Raw genomic sequence first — 20533 nt, forward strand, 5'->3', positions numbered from 1 at the left:
TGGATATATGGGAAACTATAGGATAAATGTAGTCCAGTTTTCCAGAGTCCATTTTTCAGCTTTATTGGAAAGATTAATAAAAGCACATGGCCAGTAAGTTTAAAATGTTATTTCTTTCAGTTTTTTATAGCTACAGAAAGTTTATTAGTGGTTACTAGGGGCTGGGGCATGGGGGGGTTGGGGAGTGACTGATAACAGGTGTGAGATTTCTTTAAAATTAATTCATAGTGAAACAAACATAAATATATTATGGACCAGAATGCAAAACCTGCACAAATTTTACAAAATTGCTAAGGAAGACTTTACAGATACGTGGCTTCCAGTGGATTCCTAATCATCATGTTTCCCAGTATGAGTTAAGATTTGATTCTCTATTGCCCACAGCAATACAGCTTTTTTTTTAACTTATTTATTTTACTTATTTACTTTTGGCTGCATTGGGTCTTCATTGCTGCATGTGGGCTTTCTCTAGTTGTGGTGAGCGGGGGCTACTCTTGATTGCGGTGCGTGGGCTTCTCGTTGCGGTGGCTTCTTTTGTTGCGGAGCACAGGATCTAGGCGCCTGGGTTTCAGTAGTTGTTGTGCACCGGCTTAGTTGCTCTGCAGCATGTGGGATCTTCCTGGACCAGGGCTCGAACCCGTGTCTCCTGCATTGGCAGGTGGATTCTTAACAACTGTGCCACCAGGGAAGTCCAGCAGTACAGCATTGATTAAAAACAGTTTCAAAAATATGGTCTTGGAATAGACTGGCTTTAGGAAACAACAAGTATTGAAGAAAAGAGGAGAGGATGAGCTCCATTTGAGAGATCCCATTTCCTTCCTTGAATTAAAAGTGAACTAACTCTCCCAAAGAAGAGGCAATAGAAAGCAGGAGCTACGAACAGAGAGTTTTTTTTTTCTTTTTGGACAGACAGTTTTAATGACACAACTGTTTTGTTTTATAGTTCCTTTTCCCATGAAAGCCCCTTTTTGGTAAATGTTATTACTACAGTCTCTATTTTAGTTCTCATTTTAAGAGCTACCATTTATTGAGAACTTCTAATTCTAGGTCTGTATGTGGGTTTTGGTATTTACTCCTTTCAACAGCTCCACGAGGCAGACATAATAAATAACCTAGTAGATGGTATGGATTTGCCCTCAGGTCTCCAAAGCTGGTTGTTTGGGTACATCACCACTTTTTGGCTCCCTCTATTCTTGCTATCCTGGTTTAACCAGAAAAGCACATTTACTGGGCAGTAGACATGTCAAGGGTGAAAGTATTCACATTCAGATAATACTGTGCTGTTGTTTTCAAAGCAGTCCATGTTTCATGAGCCTGCAACAAGAGGAAACTCAAGTCACGATCTCTGAGTATTTAGAACACATGTTGCATCAATTATTCTGATTATCATGCAGGTATTCTTAAAAGACTGAGAGAAATACAGTGGAATAATAATACTGAGTAAGGTTTGGTTTTCACACTTTTAGTGACCTGTTTACTTCAGTACTCAAATGTTTTGGAGTATGTGAGGGGCCACAGTATGAACAAATGTAGTAGGGTCTTGTTACATTATGGTGTCTGTCAGTTGATTACAGCAATGGTCTACAATTATAGGCAGGAGTGTACTTGCAAATTTCAATATTCCATAAAGAAGACACAGTCTACCAGCTTATGTAATTATTTAATTTGCTGAATAAACAAATGTCTTGTTTTAATACTTCTACATGATACCTGTTGGAGAAAAACAGGTATAAAACTAAATGCATTATTCAAGCTGGTGGTTTTCATCAACAAATGCTAAGCAGAAACTGATCCTAGTGGATGAACTAAAACCCAGCCAAGCAGAATAAGGATAGGACCCAGGCCCCAGAAGAACAAGGACTTCAATTTCTTTATGACATTATACAACCCTCATGCCTGGTGATAGTGAGAGCCTGATACATGTGAAAAGAAAGAAGAATAAGTGAAGGAATTAATTAATTTATTAATTGTACATTTTTGTTTTCTAAGTTGCTAAATTGTAGAGGGAAATCATGAATAATTGAAATTCTCAGATAATTCAGCAGTTTCGTTTTACCCGGAGTTTCAATGTCATCTTCCATCAAAAAGGTAAGCACAACACAGCAAAAAATAATTAATTAATTAATAAACTCCTACCCCCAACATCTTCTTTAAAAAAAAAAAAGAGAGAGAGATGGTGTGTATGTATAACTGAATCACTCTGTTGTACACCTGAAACTAACACAACATTGTTAATCACTGTACTCCAATATAAAATAAAAAGTTTGAAAAATAAAAAAATTAAATTAAAAAAATAAAATAAAATAAAAAGAGAGATGGTGAAAGGCCATTTGTTTCTAATGCAAATACCTGATCAGCCAGTGTGTTTCCCCATGTATTCAGACTGTGGTCTGGGTTCCAGTAATCCTGAAAATATATGTGTCTTTTGAGATGTAGGAACTGGTTTGATGGGTCCTCCAATAAAAATGGTGCTCCCAACGCTCCTGTAATTGAGTCCAAAGGCACAGCATCTCTTAAGGCAATGTTTTACATTTCAGTGTTTCCTCTTAAAGAGTATCCTTTTAAAGCAGCTGTGGTCTTTGGGAGGATGGACAACTGAGAAGGAAACTCTGGAAAAGCTATGCCCTGGGGGAGAAGGCTGCTCCTCAGTCCTTTGGCATTATTGTACTGTCACAACCCTATGTGACCTGCATATCATACAGCATGAAAACCAGTGCTGTGTGGTGGTGGATAAGATTTTCAGAATTTCTGTTCATGCATGGGAGCCTGCAGACTTAAATTCAAATTTCAGCTCTGTCACTTTTTTAGGCAAGTTGCTTAGTTTCTCTGAGCTCTAGATTTCTTGTCTATAAAGGGTACAACAATAATAAAAACAATAATAACATAGTAAGACAATAACAGCCTTACTATAAGGATTGGATACATTAATACATATAAACCACTTGGCTCAAACCTGGAAGTCTACAATCTTATTCTTGCTTTCCTAGCCTTCCAAAATAGAACATATCTTTCATTTTGAAGTAGACTGACCCAAATCTGACACTGTAGTTAAAATTGTTAACATTGATAGAGCCTTCTTTAAATCAAACAGGCTTGCATTTTCTATCTTCTTCCCACTCTAGAATTAAGAAAAAAAATATTTTTTAAAACCCATACTTTTTTAGGATCTTGAAATTTTAACAGTCTATATTGTGCTTTCATTCTTTTTTTTGCAGTATGCGGGCCTCTCACTGTTGTGGCCTCTCCCGTTGCGGAGCACAGGCTCCGGACACGCAGGCTCAGTGGCCATGGCTCACGGGCCTAGCCCCTCCGCGGCATGTGGGATCTTCCCGGACCGGGGCACGAACCCGTGTCCCCTGCATCGGCAGGCGGACTCTCAACCACTGAGCCACCAGGGAAGCCCTGTGCTTTCATTCTTAAAAAAAACTGCAATCACGTTCAGAGTTGTAACTTGAATCAATATAAAGGAAGAACATACTCCTGACTTATTCATGATAACAATATAATTTGTTCATTGCTTGTGATAAAGAAGCATTTATTAAGAATCTAATTGTAAGTAATGTTACATTAGACACTCTACATCTTCATCATTAACAAGCCTTCATTGACCAATAATCTCTATAGATCAGGGTTACAGTGAGTTTGCTATAAGATATGAAACCTCCCTTCTATAGGAGAGGGGATGAAGGGTCCAAGATACAAAATAAAACAAGGCAACACAGGATTTGATTGTGCTAAGGGAGCTTAGGAGAAGGTGTTGATATGAAGCATTGGAGCACTGGAGCACAAGCAGACATTTTCATGGTCAGGGAAATTGCTTAGCCTATTCCTTGAAGAAAAGAATATATTTAGCATAATGGGAGAAGGGGCAAGTCTGTTAATTTGAAGCTGAAAGAATGATGTGAACAAAGGTATGACATTAGGAATCTAAAGACCAATGTCTGAAAACAATGGTTAGAGGTGGCTGGATTAGAGTTTTAAATAAATAAATAAGTAAATAAGTAAGTAAATAAATAAATTAGTTAACATTTGTTGAGCATTATGCTGAATGTTTTACCTGAATTACCTTATTTAATACAACAAACCTAAGAAGTGGTACTGTCTAATTTATTATGTAGACAAGGAAACTAAGGCACAGAAAAGTTACATAATATGTTCAAGGCTACAGAGCTAGTGGGAAGGGGAGATGGAATTCTCTCTTCAGAGCCACTGCACTATATTATTACTAAGAGAGAGGAATGCTTGGGGCCAGATAGCAGTAACAGTAATTATACAAATATTTTGTATTTACAGAAAAAAGGAAATAATCATTCTTTACACATTCCTTATGATCTCATGCTTTCCCAAGCTTGGCCTTGAGCTCTAAGCAGCATTCTAGTTATCAGCTCTATTATTTCTAGTTTAATTTGTCAATCTAGTCAGCTCTAGTTCTAAACAGGTATTGAAAATGACAGCCTCTCTGGATATTATACATCAATCAAGCTGCCTCTGGGTGCAAAACACTGTACTACTAATGGAGGATTGAAAAATGACTCAGGGGACTTCCCTGGTGGCGCAGTGGTTAAGAATCCGCCTGCCAATGCAGGGGACACGGGTTCCAGCCGTGGTTCGGGAAGATCCCACATGCTGCAGAGCAGCTAAGCCCGTGCACCACAACTACTGAGCCTGCGTGCCACAACTACTGAAGCCCGCCGACCTAGAGTCCATGCTCTGCAACAAGAGAAGCCAATGTAATGAGAAGCCCGTGCACCACAATGAAGAGTAGCCCCCACTCGCCGCAACTAGAGAAAGCCTGCATGCAGCAACAAAGACTGAATGCAGCCAAAAATAAATAAGAAAATAAATAAATTTAAAAAAAAAGAAAAAAGGAGAATGACTCAGATGTATTGTCCATTTATAAAAAGTTAGCAATTTTATTTATTCAATGATTTAAAAATAAAAAGCAAATGTCAACTTCAGAAGATAATAGTAACAGATGCCAGAAGTAATACTAACCCGCTGCTAGGTAATCTAATCAATATAATCAAACTAGCATGTCTGTGGAAGCTGTCCTCTAAGATGACCCCCAAAGATCACTGCCTCCTAGTATTCCTATCCTGTGTTGTCCCCTCTTTCACTTAGTAGGGTTGACATGTATAACCACAGGATACTGAGGCAATGACAGTGTGTGATTTCTGTGGCTAAAACATAAAAGACATTACCGCTCCTGCAGCGCCCCACTCTTGGATCACTTGCTCTAAAGGCAGTCAGCTGCCATGTGAGAGGGCACTCAAGCAGCCCTGAGGGAGAGGCCCCCATGTCAAAGAACTGAAGTGTCCCACCAACAGTAATGTAGGTGAACCACCTGGGAATCTAATGCTTTTGCTCCAGTCAAACCTAAAGAAGACTACAGCCCCCATTAATGTCTTTACTGCAACCTCATGAGAGATCCTAAGTCAGAACCAAATTGCTGACCCTTAGAGACTGTGAAATAATAAGTGTTCATTGTTTTAAGCTGCTAAGGTATGGGGAAATTAGTTATGCTGTAGTAGATAACTAACACAATGCATTATAAGCACTAACAAATGTCAAGGTAAACTGTTAATCACCAGAGTTGAGACTAGGATGAAGTGAGGTCAGTAGGGCATAAAATATAAGAAGGAATTAACTCACATAGAAAATGAACTTATGGTTACCAAAGGGGATAGCAGGGGGGATGGAGGGGCAGAGAGATAAAACAACAAAGACCTACTGTTTAGCACAGGGAACTCTACTCAGTAGCTTGTAATAACCTATAATGGAAAAGAATCTGAAAAAGAATATATATATGTATAGCTGAATCACTGTGCTGTACACTTGAAACTAATGCAACATTGTAAATGAATCATACCTCAATTAAAAAAATACAAAAAAGAAGGAATTAACTGTTAAGGTTATACAAATTTTGTGCCATAAGACCTCCACTTGCCTCACCCTAGTTCCTACTCTGAAAATCATCATTGCATGGAAAGACAAACAATAATCCTTGCCACTAAGGAACTCACATTATATTCAGAGTTTTAAAATAATTATAAAAAGATCTATTGTGACTAGGTATCTGAAGGGGGAGTGATTAATTCCAATACTGGCAGGAAGACCTCACAGAGAAGTTGGTTTTGAGTTAACCTTCAAAGGATGTAAAGTTTCCACAGCCAGGAGGAAGGGAGTGGAAGCAAAGAGCATACATGTCAGGCTGAGGAAGCCTGGAGAGCCGAGGCACAGAGGAGCAGAGTAAGGCACGTGTTCAATGACCCTCGCTTTGCCCATGTGATTGAAAGGTAGGGTTGTTTGTGGTGTAGATGTGTCAGAGGTTATGTTGGAAAGATGAGCTGGAGCTCCATTCGGAAGGATTATTGCCATCATACCAAGGAGTTTGGACTTTATAAATAATTATCATTTCTGAACAAGAAAAATGATAGGATAGATATACTTTTAAAATTGTTGTTTTATTGTGATAAAATATACATAACATAAAACTTACCATTTGAACCATTTTTCTGGGGTTTTATCTTGTTCCTTCATCTGGTACATAGCCCTCTGCCTTTTCATCTTGTCTATCTTTCTATGAATGTGGTTTTTGTTCCACAGGCTGCAGGACTGTAGTTCTTCTTGCTTCTCTGAACCCCCCCCTTTTTTTTTTTGCGGTACGGGGGCCTCTCACTGTTGTGGCCTCTCCTGTTGTGGAGCACAGGCTCCAGATGCGCAGGCTCAGCGGCCATGGCTCACAGGCCCAGCCGCTCCACGGCATGCGGGATCTTCCCGGACCGGGGCACGAACCCACGTCCCCTGCATCGGCAGGCGGACTCTCAACCACTGTGCCACCAGGGAAGCCCTGAACCATTTTTTATTGTACAATTCAGTGGCATCAAATATATTCACAGTGCTATGCAACCATCACCACTATCTCCAGACTTCATCATCCCCAGTAGAAACTCTGTACCCTTTAAACAATAACTCCCATTACCCTCTCCTCCAGGCCCTTGTAACCACCATTTACTTTCCGTCTCTATGAATTTGCTTATTCTAGGTACCACAAGTAAGAGGAGCCATGCAACCTTTGTCCTTTTGTGTCTGACTTACTTCACTTAGCATAACATCTTCAACGTTTACCCATGTTGTAGCATAGGCCAGCATTTCATTCCTTTCTAAGGCTGAATAATATTGTGTATGTATATGCCAACGTTTTGTTTATCTATTCACAGATTAACCTTTGCAAAGTCCATTGTCAGTATTGTGGAGGACAGGTGGTAAAAGGAAGAGAGCAGAGTGAGATACAAAGTCGATGCTCTTCGAATAGTCCAGATGAGAGATTAGTAGGACCAGAATCAGGTAAGTGATAGCAGGAATGGGAAGACAGGATTGATTTGGAGAGAACAGAAAACTCTCATTCATCTGGGCTGATTTCTCTGGATGAACCAGCATCAAAATTTTGGTTTTACCTGGGATGTGTTAATAGGTGACTTTTCAAATTTCTCTTCATTCTTTTTGAAGAAAATGTGTCAGTTACAGTGCTACATGTTTAATGTAGATTTTTTCTATTAAAAAAAGGGAAACAAAGGTAGTGGCTAGGCAAGTAGACCCAATACCATCAATATCTAATAAATATTTCTAAAAAAACTATGTTTAGAATATAATTTACAGCCACATAAGAAATTACAGTAATTGCTTAAAATGGTGTTACTTGGAATCATCCAAAAGTAAAACCAATATTCTGTACCATAATTATCCTGGTGCATTGTACAATAACTAAGAAAAAAATGCTATTCATAAATCTTAGCAGAGAGGCATGCTTTAAAATATAAGCCATAGCTATTTTAAGCTCTAATAATTCTGTCTTTTGTAAATCTTCTATCTCTTTGCTCATGGAAAATGTTCCATCTCTTCTTCCCCCCACCTCCCAGAACAAAGTTCCTACCTCAGCATTATGCGCCCAACAGGCACCCAATAAATATTAATTGGTGGTGATAACATCACCCATGAGAGAGACAGAAAGCAGTATTTATTATCCTACTTCACAAATGAGAAAATTGATACATAGAGATGAAATGACTCACTCAAGGTCACATAGTAAGTCAGTGGCAGGGCTGGAAATAAAATGGAAGTAATATAGAAGGGCATGCTATTATCCTCTCTGCTTGAGAAATTTTCCCTCCCTTTTTCATTCTGTCTGATCAACCCTGAAAGTTAGTGAGAGCAAGATCAGAGTTTTGTGTTTGTAAGCCTAGATAATACTGCTGGGGATTGAAACTGAACCCTGAGTTTTATTATTCTTTCGGTTTTTAAATATGTGTGTATGTGTGTGTGTGTGTGTGTGTGTGTGTGTGTTTTAATGTAGGCAGTATCAGCCAGGTTAGTTTTAAACTTTATAATCATAAGTTGTAAAAAAAATCTTCCTCTCTTCCTTTCCAACTCCCTATATACCCTCCTTGCTTTCATGCTGTATCACAGTCAGTTGTAATAGGACCTGTCAAGCTTCGTCCTATTATCTAAACATTTCTGGAATATCCTCTGCAGAAAAGTCTGTGTGACAGAAATAAGGCAGACACTTAAGAGTGTGGAGAGATTTGAGATCACAGCTCTCCCCATGCAAGCCCAGAAGGATCAGAGATCCAGAGTCACTTCTTACTCCTGCATCTCCATTTTATGCTCTGCAAAACAAGGCTGGATCATATGATCTCTTTCAGCTCTAATATTTTGAACTGGAATATATTCATAACAAATAGGTCCTTAACTGAAAATTTCTTTCTCTGTATGGTATTATATCATTGGAAGCATACAGAATATGCTAAATGGGCACTAGTACTGTCAAGGACTTTACATGCTGAGACTTATTTCTGTCTGAACTGAGACAGACAGAAATAAGTGAAAGGGAAGTCAAAAGAGACCTGGCCAATAATTAAAGCAAAACAAATAAAAATGTATTCCCATTAGGCACAAAGAGATGAGTGCCCATCACGGGCTGATAGGCAGTGTGGAAGTAAGGAAGCTATATAATTAGAAGTGGAAAGACTTCCTATATTGCCATCGCCCAGAGGAGGTTGAAAAAGAGTCTTTAAATTTGATAATGAGGAAATGACTGAATAGTCTATATACTATGCTCATGACCGTGAACTGGTCTATATACTATACTCATAACTGTTCCTACTTGTGGTAAGAACCTATACACTGAAAAGATCAGAAAGCCTGATGTGCAACTTAAGACGCAGAATGGAAGGGCAGAGTCTGATGGCAGATTCCTTTTTCTCCCATGCAGAGGGGTCTCATTTAGAGCTCCCTCTTGGTAAATCCAAGAGACATAACTTGGCATGTCCAGCTTATTCTTCCTTTTTCTTCTTGAGAGTGAGCTGCCCTTTCTCAGAACTTGCGGTTCTGGTTCTGCAACCTGAAATCGTATATGATATTCGCCCAATTCTGGGGTCCCGTCACCTGGTCCTGTACATACTTATACTATGCTATATTTTCCTAGTTAGCCTCTCAGTGATAAAGGAAATGGGTTGCTTTACATAATCAACTCTGGTTTATTTCTCAACTTGATCAAAACCAGGACTCAGAAGGGGAGTGTTGTGTGTCAGAAGGTGTCAGAGAATCCAACAGGTGTGTTGTCACAGAGCCTCACTAAGAAACAGGGAAAAAAAAATTAAAAAAAGAGCATAGACCAGGGCACTCAACTAGCAGGAGCTTGTCTTCCCTGGATGGCTGCAACTGTAAACTCCTTCCCTCATGTAACCTTCAATGTCTATGAAGGATTCGATGGGGACAAAAGACACTAGAAGTCTGGCAGATTCACAGGATAGGCCCTCATCTAGCTATTTCCCTTAGGCGCTGGGTGATACTGAAGTTTGTACTGGAGATGGAGATTAGCAGTACAGTCCTGCCACAAGCTCAAAAATACTTAGGAATGGGATTCTGCAAGTAAAGCACTTAGCACTCAGTATAAGCAAGTAAAGAATAATATTTTTTATTTACTATTTTGTTGGACTGAGTCTCCATCCCTGTCCTTAAAATGTTTATGTCTTTAAAAAAAATGAAATAAGTGCCCAGGCAATTATGTGTGCTTATAAATTAAGTACTAAAATAAAGTATAAATGGTCACTAGTAATTAAGTACAAAAAAGGATGGGGAGTAAAGGATATACAGATGTCTTGGAAATATGATAAAATTTTCAAAGATCTCTCTAATTGTAGGAGAAATTTTATAATTTTATGAGAGATTAAAATACGCATGTTTAGGTTCATAGTTTTTGGACTTGGATATTCTCTGCGTTGTAAAGAATTTTCTTTACAAATAATGAAATTGTTATTTTTTTCCTTCCCACTCTAAACTTTAGTCACTGACCCAAAACTTTGTGGCAGAAGACTGAAGAGTTGTATTTTAGTATAATAGATTTTCTCACTTGGCTGCAATTCACATAAAGTTGAGAGAGAGAGAGAGAGGAGAAATTTGGGTTGTGAGAGAAAAACTGTGAAGAAGAAAAAGAAAGGATGAAAGTGAACAGAGAAATCAAGAAAAGAAATCAAAGGAAGGAGAGCTGGAAGAAGGGAGGTTACAAAGGTTACAAATGGTGAAAAGCCATGGGGAAAGGGGCAGGGCAAATAGGGGAAGTATAGGCAGAAAACAAAGAGGGTTGATGGAAGCAAACTGGAAAAAAAAAGATGCTGAACTACAGGACCAGCTTACAAATCCCCATGATTTTATTAAACGGTCTGTTAATAAAACACTTCAAAACTGAACTTTTAACTTGGGAACTTCGGCTTTATTGACGTTACCATTGCCAATGTGTCGAGTACTTTGAAAAGCAAACAGAAACTGGTATTACCTGAGTTTAACTTCAATCTGTTTTAACCCGCTCTCAGTGCACTAACGTACACCCACATACGTGCTCACATGCATGGCCATGTAATTCCCTGGGGCATAGTTTTGACGCTGGCAGGCCTTTTATTAGTTCTGAATTTTGTGGACGGAGACATCTGTGACTCACAAAAGGCAGCATTTTATATGATTCAATCAATGGTGACCCCTTCTGTGTCACTGCCTATGTGTGTGTGGACGGGATTCCCAACTCTAGAGCCATGACCAATGGTGGTACGTGGGTAGGAAAACAGTTTTTCTACAACATCAAGAGTGCTCAGTGAATCTAGTCACAGGCAGTGGCATTTTTTCTCCCACCAAGTTATTTTCCAGTTTACTCTCACTACCCACCTCTTTGACAGCATCAATCAATCTTAAGCCAAAGTGAGTAGGTAAAATTAAGAACAAAATTTTTTTTTTTTTTATAGTTCCCATCTGGTTAGGTGATGCCTTTCAAAATTGAGTTCTTTTTTTTTTATTTGGTTGTGTCAGGTCTTAGTTGTGGCGGGCGGTAGCTGTGGCATGCAAACTCTTAGTCGTGGCATGCATGTGGCATCTAGTTCCCTGATCAGGGATCGAACCCAGCTCCCCTGCCTTGGGAGCGTGGAGTCCTATCCACTGCTCCACCAGGGAAGTCCCAAGAACGAAATCTTATATAATAAACTAAAACTATATCAGGGAATACAGGCTCTCCGAGGAAGTGGAGGGCTGCAGTGATGACTGAGAAGGTCCATTCCTTCTATGCAGAGAGGAAGGCAAAGGGAAGGATTGGAGGTGCTGACAGTGTTGTGGGGAAGAAAGTGTGAGCTTAAAAGCTCTCGTCAAAAACAAACAAACAGGGCTTCCCTGGTGGCACAGTGGTTGAGAGTCTGCCTGCCGATGCAGGGGACACGGGTTCGTGCCCTGGTCCGGGAAGATCCCACATGCTATGGAGCGGCTGGGCCCATGAGCCGTGGCCGCTGAGCCTGCGCTCCGGGGCCTGTGCTCCGCACTGGGAGAGGCCACAACAGTGAGAGGCCCATGTACAGCACAAACAAACAAACAAACAAACAAAAACAAACAGAAAAACCTTCCAAGACAAAGAGGACTTGGTTACTAACTCTGGTTTGAAAAACAAGAGCTGGAACTATGCTAGAGAAACAGGCCAAAGGCAGTTTATTTCTTCCCCTGTCTAAAACCGGAAGGCGTACTTGTACTTTATGGATAGATCTGACCATAAGCCAACAATATGGGCATGAACCCTCAAATTGTTTCATGGATGGGTCAACCCCAAGGACTGCTTTACTTACCCAGTGAAGCACTTTCCAAATATGTGCATTGTCCATATTTCCTCTTTATGAGAAATAGGGCTGTTTCATTTTTAAAAGTGCCCTGTTTCAATACTACAAAACTATGGTAATCAGAACAGCATGGTATTGGCATAAAAACAGGCATATGAGAATAGAGAGCCCAGAAATAAACCCACACACCTTCAGTCAATTAATCTTCGACAAAGGGGGCAGGAATATACAGCGGAAAAAAGACAGTCTCTTCAGCAAGGGGTGTTGGGAAAGCTGGATAGCCACATGTAAATCAATGAAGTTAGTACATTCCCTCATACCATACACAAAAAATAATTTCAAAATGGTTTAAATACTTAAATATAAGACATGACACCATAAAACTCCTAGAAGAGAACATAGGCAAGACATTCTCTGACATAACTCATAGCAGTGTTTTCTTGGTCAGCCTCCCAAGGCAAAAGAAATAAAAGCAAAAATAAACAAATGAGACCTAATTAAACTTAAAAGCTTTTGCATAGCAAAGGAAACCATAAACAAAATGAAAAGTCAACCTACAGATTGGGAGAAAATATTTGCAAACAATGCAACCAACAAGGGCTTAATTTCCAAAATATACAAACAGCTCATACAACTCAATATCAACCAAACAAACAACCCCATCAAAAAATGGACAGAAGACCTAAATAGATATTTCTCCAAAGAAGACATAGAGATGGCCGACAGGCATGTGAAAAGATGCTCAACATTGCTAATTATTAGAGAAATGCACATCAAAGCTACAATGAGGTATCACCTCACACCAGTTAGAATAGCCATCATCAAAATGTCTACAAATAACAAGTGCTGCAGAGGGTGTGGAGAAAAGGGAACCCTCCTACACTGTTGGCGGGAATGTAAATTGGTGCAACCACTATGGAGAACAGTATGGAGGTTCCTTAAAGAACTAAAAATAGAATTACTATATGATCCAGCAATCCCACTCCCGGGCATATATACAGAAAAGATGAAAACTCTAATTCGAAATGATGCATGCACCCCAGTGTTATACAATAGCCAAGACATGGAAGAAACCTAAGTTTCCATCAATGAATGGATAAAGATGTGGTACATACATACAGTGGAATATTACTCAGCCATAAAAAAGAATGAAATAATGGATGGACCTAGAGATTATTGTACTAAGTGAAATAAGTCAGACAAAGACAAATATGATATCACTTATTTGTGGAATCTAAAAAATGATACATGTGAACTTATTTACAAAACAGAAATCGATTCACAGACATAGAAAACAATCTTATGGTTACCAAAGGGGGAAAGGGGCAGAGAGAAATTAAGAGTTTTGGATTAACAGTACTACATATAATGTAGATAACCAACAAGGACTTACTGTATAACACAGGGAACTATATTCAATATCTTGTAATAAACTATAATGGAAAAAAATCTGAATTTGAATCACTTTGCTATACACCTGAAAGTAACACAACATTGTAAATCAACTATACTTCAAAAAAATTAAAATAAAAGTGCCCTGTTGAGGTGGAACAAGTTGGGTTTGGGACTTTTCTTTAAATCAGTACAACGAGGAACTGTTCTTGATTATGTCCTGGTTTGACTCTATTTTCTCAGATAAAATCACCCAGCTCCCTAACTTCTGACCTTTTCTTGTGGAACCAATGGCTACCATATTGGCTATATTACATTTTTGGGAGGAGGTCTTGTTGTGTGTTCTGCTGCCTATCTGATACCTGCATATCCCATACCCGGCGGTGCAGTGACAGAGGGGACAGTTTGTGTGGCAGAAAGAAGAGTTTTGTTCTCAGAAGACCTGGATGTAGAATTTAGATGTATATCTGGCATTGATAATTTTTTAAAAATTTTATTTATTTATTTATTTATTTATTTTTGGCTGCATTGGGTCTTCATTGCTGCACGCGGGCTTTCTCTAGTTGCAGCGAGCCGGGATACTCTTCACTGTGGTGTGCAGGCTTCTCACTGTGGTGGCTTCTCTTGTTGTGGAGCACAGGCTCTAGGCTCATGAGCTTCAGTAGTTGTGGCATGCAGGCTCAGTAGTTGTGGTTCACGGGCTCTAGAGCACAGACTCAGTAGTTGTGGCACTCAGGCTTAGTTGCTCTGCGGCATGTGGAATCTTCCTGGACCAGGGCTCAAACCTGTGTCCCCTGCATTGGCAGGCGGATTCTTAACCACTGCACCACCAGGGAAGTCCCTGGCATTGACCATTGACTGACTGTGTAGCTTGGTCATTTAACTTCTCTAAGCCTCAGTTTCCTCTTTGTATGAGACTCATAACACCTATTTTCAGAGTGATTATGTGAGTTGAAGTAACATATGGAAAGACCCTGACACATAATAAAGATTTAAAATAGTAATATTACTATTTGATGTCTTATTATAGGAGAAGGCAATTCTGGACCTAAATGCTAAAGAGAGGATTTTTGTTTTGTTTTTTTAATCAAATCATGACACTTAGACTTCTAATTGTCTGACCAGGGAATCAGCCCCAATGTGTATAAGTTACTATTTTGGGAAAATCAGTAAAATAATTTGGGGACTCTGCTCATAAATTTAATTACCTGAGTAGGCTCTTCATCATTTTTGGCTTCAGCTTTACCACTAGGGAAATGGATAATGAGATCTTTTCCCTACTTACTTCATATTAAGTTCTAGACAAAAGTAATTTATTAGACAACTAATCTGTAACAGAGAAAACTTTTTTAAATAATAAAAATGAACTTTTAAAAATTGTTGTTTTCTTATGACAAGCAGAAGGGCTCCAGGAAAGTGCAGATGAATAGGCTACATTCTTAAATGAAAAAGGAGGGGGGGAGTGGGTGGGGAAAGAAAAAAGTTGGTTCAAGCTACTGTTTCCTACTTTAGAGCTATGTGATTTAGAAAATGTCAGTTAAACTAGTTTTTAGTGTAACAAATGAATCTGGTTCTAAAGACTGCAGTCCCCTCCTCCTGTAAGCAGTAAAGGATTCTTTCCTGAGATCTGTAGGGTTAATCCAGCAGTGTAAACCTCCCTCTGTCCTTGGATTCTGATCCTCAACTTGTTCTTTCATGAACTTCAACTACTTAATTTTACTTACTTATTTATTTATCAATCAAGTAAAGTTAGTCAAACCAGTCATCTTTATAGGTAGACATATTTTCATCTCATCTGGAGTTAAAGTTAATTCCAACTTGTTTTTAAAGAAGGTCAATGAAAGTCAGTTTACAGAACCATTTTCCTTTTGGCCGTTTTTTTTTTTTTTTTGTGGTACGAGGGCCTCTCACTGTTGTGGCCTCTCCCGTTGCAGAGCACAAGCTCCAGACATGCAGGCTCAGCGGCCATGGCTCACAGGCCTAGCCTCTCCGCGGCATGTGGGATCCTCCCGGACCGGGGCACAAACCCGTGTCCCCTGCATCGGCAGGTGGACTCTCAACCACTGCGCCACCAGGGAAGCCCCGGCCCGTATTTTTGACTCTGCAGTGTTCACAGGTGAATGTGGACCAACTGTAGTGCTTTTACCCTTGCGATCATCCACGATCACCCACTCTAAAGTCAGCTGCATGGACAAGCAGTTAAGGCAAAGCATTGTACTGATGGATTATAACCAGCCCCTGACTTCAGTTTACAGTTGCTCCTCAGACACACTCTTAAACTGAGCCAGCCTCACTTACCTCAGCTGGATGTGTGGGCTGTAACTGGGTGTGACTGTATTTGCCTTGATGATAACTTCTTAATAATAACTTGGCTAAAATTTGCTAAATCCTTTGTTTAAACATGTCCTAAATGCAAAGTGCAATATAGATGATTAAAACTCTTTGTTAAAATTATTCATATGCTTAGGAATAAAGGGCTAATCATATGCACATATATATGTGTACACACATATCTAGATTCATACTCTAAATATATATCTATATCTATCTGTGTGTGTATCTCAAGCGAAATACGTATTTCTTTTGCTTGGGTCTCAAGCTTATCATAAAATTAGAAATTTATTCTGATTTAAGCACCTTCATCAGAAGTATTTATAAATTATAAAAATTTAAGCATGAAAATAATTTACACCTTTATAAGTATTTGCAGTTTTGGATACAAAATGACCTCTCAGTTCAATTCAGATATAAGCCACTGAGTTACTGGGTCACTTTGGCAGCAAATCATCTGGCCTTCGGTGCCTTCAGCACTTCTCTGAGCTACAGCTTGCCTAAAAGGTTAATGAATTCACACTCTCAAGGTCCCTTAGGTTTCCACATAATTGTATCATGTAAGTATTACAGTTTATAAAAGACATTGAAAATTTTTCTTTGTTCAAAGAGCACTTCTTTGGAGGTAGCAGTTAAATAGACTTCTTAGCAACAATAACATGTTAATACATAATTAGGAATAGAATGATCGCACATACAATTAACACTAACATGTCCAAAACCACAGCATGACACAATAGTTTGGTTTCCCCAATGCTTTAGAATTGGTCTATGAACAAAACATGTCTGTTCATTTCTTTAAAAAGTCAAAAGGGGTTATCAATCAACCTAACAGTTGTAAAAGACATGGTAAAAAAAAAAAGAAATAGGCTCTTACCTATAAGCAATGTTGAACACAGGGCCACTTGAAGCATTTTATAGGCCATGATTCCTGTTTTGGAAAGAAAAGATTTATTTATTTTAATTTAGACTGAGCAAAGCTTTAGGGCATATGGGGTACTTTACAGGAATATGAAGCATTTGCTGCATACCTGGAGGCCGTATGAGCTGAGACAAGTCAGAGAGGCTGCTGCATGAGATGGCCTTTTTATATAACTCCTACCTTTTTACCCTTTGGACTTTTTGAATTGACTTTTTACAGGCTGTTCTTATATGGGCTGTGTATTTATTTACTAATTTTACCATCCACACAGACTAATGTAGTGTTAAAAAACATACCGAAACAAAACAAAAAAGGTGAAAAAACTGGCTCACTTACACATCGCTGTGGGGATAGAAAATGGTACAGTCACTTTGGAAAACAGTTTGGCAGTTTCTTACAAATCTGAGTGTACAACTAACCATACAACCCAGCAACTGCACCACTAGGGATTTATCTCAGTGAAATAAAAACTTGTGGGGCTTCCCTGGTGGCGCAGTGGTTGAGAGTCCGCCTGCTGATGCAGGGGACACGGGTTCATGCCCCGGTCCGGGAAGATCCCACATGCTGCGGAGCAGCTGGGCCCGTGAGCCATGGCCGCTGAGCCTGCGCGTCTGGAGCCTGTGCTCCACAACGAGAGAGGCCACAGCAGTGAGAGGCCCACGTACCGCAAAAAAAAAAAAAAATTGTGTTCTTACGGAAACCTGTATAAGAATGTTCACAGCAGCTTTATTAGTAATAGGCAAAAACTGGAAACAATCCAGATGTCCTTAACAGATGAATGTTAAATACATTGAGGTACATCTACACCATGGATTACTACTCAGCAATAATAATATAATAAAAACTATCGATAGACACAACTTGGATGAATCTCTAGGGAATTATGATGAGTAAAAATAGCCAATCTCAACTGGTTACTTCCTGTATGATTCCATTTATTCCTTCTTGACATGACAAAATTATAGATGAAGAACGTTTTAGTATTTATTAGGGATTAGGGATGGATGCGGGTGGGTGTGGTTATAAAAGGGCAATACAAGGGACCCTTGTGGTGGTGGAACTATTCTGTATCTTGACTGGTGGTGGATTTGTGAACATAAACATGATACAACTGTATCATCTTCTTAGATTCCACATACAAGTGATACAAATGAACTGATTTACAAAACAGAAACAGACTCACAGACTTCGAAAACAAATTTTTTTAAAGATTTTTTTTTGATGTGGACCATTTTTAAAGTCTTTATTGAATTTGTTACAATATTGCTTCTGTTTTATGTTTTGGTTTTTTGGCCACTAGGCATATGGGATCTTAGCTCCCTGACCAGGGATCAAACCTGTACCCCCTGCATTGGAAGGTGAAGTCTTAACCACTGGACCGCCAGGGAAGTCCCCCAAAGCAAATTTATGGTTACCAAAGGGAAAGGTGGGGAGGAGGGATAAATTAGGAGTTTGGGATTAACATATACACACCACTATATATAAAATAGATAATCAACAAGGACCTACTGTATAGCACAGGAAACTATACTCAATATTCTGTAATAACCTATATGGGAAAAGAATTTGAAAAAGAATGGATATATGTATATGTATAACAGAATCACTTTGCCCTACACTTGAAACTAACACACACACACACACGAAACATGATAAAATTGCATAGAACTAAATACACCTCTCTCCATCTCTCTTACATACATACACACACACAAATGAGTACATATAAGACTGAGGAAATCTGAATAGGATTAGTAGATATATCAATGTCAACATCCTGGTTGTGATATTGCACTGCATTATAGTTTTGTAAAACATTACCATGGAGGAAGTTCAGTGAGGTCACATGGGATTTCTCTGTATTATTTCTTACAAGTGCGAATGCTTCTACAGATCTAAAAATAAAACGTTCAATTAAAAACAAAGGAATGTTTAACTGAGTGGTAAAATTTGCTTGTTTCCAACAAAAGTACATAATGAATACAATCAGAACACTTTTTTTTATTTTGATTTTTCAAACAATTCCCTTTTTCGGTGGCATGATTAACAGTTAAACGAGTAATTTCATCATCATACAGTTTATTCTTAACAGAAACTATGCATCTTTTAGCCATTCTCATCAATATTATGCAATCTGTAACAAGTAAGGTGTAGGGATAGAAAAGTGGTAGGAGATGACTTTCTGGATGTTTACCTTTGAATCACAGAGTGTTTAGAAACCTGGATCTACCTAGCTGGGAGCTGTGCTTCCAATTACTGATGGAGGGCTTGGGAAGACAGGTATCTGGAAATAAGCACAGCAGAGTCTTGGCAGCCTATCCCATGTGTCCATCTAGAAAAGATTTTGTTGCTGCAACAGCTACTGCCACATTTCTGTAAGCCTCCTTGTTTATTACTTGATGGAGTGGTATAAATATGCACCTGTGTGATAGACTAGAAGAACCTAAAGAAAACCAAAGGGAAAGTACTTTCTTGTTATTTAAAGTTTATAGAACCAAAGGAGAAATTCATCTTTCCCTCTTCTTCTCTTCCTTCCATCATTTTTCAACTTTTGGCACCTAAAATGAGCCTTGTCTGGAGGAGGGATGGGAGCAGGGTTGCATCCTATCTCTTTTACTTCTTTCACAAAATGGGTCATTAGTTGTTTTGGCTGAAGTGTATAATGCAAGTATAAAGTAATAATAGTTCTTCCATAAATTATATATACAGTCTCATTTAACAATTTTATGATGAAGGTATTATCATTTTACAGATGGGTAAACTGAGGCTCAGAGAGATTTAATAACTTGTTGAAGGAGTGTCCCGAAATTACAAGGTGAAACTTTGAAGCAGAAGTAGAGCGCTGCTTGTGCTTAGAGGCAAAAGCCAGTGAAATGAAACAAATTTAGGTGAATGTGGCCCCAATTTGACCCACAGGTGAAGGTGGCCTCAGCAACTCAGGTTCGCAGGGGAAGTAAAGGTATTTGATCCTTCATGGGCCAGAAAATCTTGTACTTCCTGGTGGATGAAGCCATCTCTGATCCCCCAAATCAGATTTGGCTGCTCTTTCTTACATTTGCACATCCTTAGTACATAGGCCATCCCTCTCTGTATTATGGTTATGTATGTACATTTCAATGTTCCTGAGTAGATTACACGCTTCTTGAAGACTGGTGCTGCATTTTACTCCTATTTGTATGCCTTCAGCACCTAGCACAGGACCTTTCATACAATAGCTTCATATAATAGCCCTCAGTAAACATGATTGAACTTAATTGAATCAACTGATTCAAGTTAAATTGAACTGCGTTAAACTGAGTCTATTTTCCTGCACTAGTCTATCAATATACAGCCTTATCCTACTGGCAGCAAAACAAAACAAAACAAAACAAAACAAAAAACAAAACTAAAATGCAGCTGTTTTGTTTTTATGTTAAGCTTTGGTTTTTGAATAGTGTTCCCTATAGCTTGTCTCTTCTTATGATCTATGAAAGAAAAAAGCTAGATCCATAAAAATTGGCAATCTTAATTATAAAGACATAGAAATGCTCTTGGAAATGAAACTGGAATATCTATATTTGAAAAACAGAAATATCAAGTGGCATGAATTGAAAGTCACCAATGGAGTCTGTTTACAACTTTGACGCTTTATATTTAGAAATTATTACTTTAATATGGTCTGATAGACCTTGGTAATATCCCATGGCCTCTTCCATATCAGTGAAATATAAATGTTAGAAGAAAAATGTGTGAAATCAGATCT

At 38.8% G+C, this 20533-nt stretch overlaps 1 protein-coding gene across 1 annotated transcript; it reads right to left on the minus strand.

Moving 5' to 3' along the window:
* Window positions 1–1224: 1224 nt before the first annotated feature.
* Window positions 1225–16795, minus strand: LOC309806491 (uncharacterized protein C3orf85; the record flags this gene model as incomplete). Its single annotated transcript, XM_082625342.1, has 3 exons — window positions 1225–1314; window positions 2350–2483; window positions 16747–16795. The coding sequence occupies 3 exons, from the start codon at window positions 16793–16795 to the stop codon at window positions 1225–1227; spliced, it is 273 nt and encodes a 90-aa protein (XP_082481468.1).
* Window positions 16796–20533: the final 3738 nt, after the last annotated feature.

Source organism: Mesoplodon mirus (genome assembly GCF_964341445.2).
Source record: "Mesoplodon mirus genome assembly, chromosome: 6".
NCBI lineage: Eukaryota > Metazoa > Chordata > Mammalia > Artiodactyla > Ziphiidae > Mesoplodon > Mesoplodon mirus.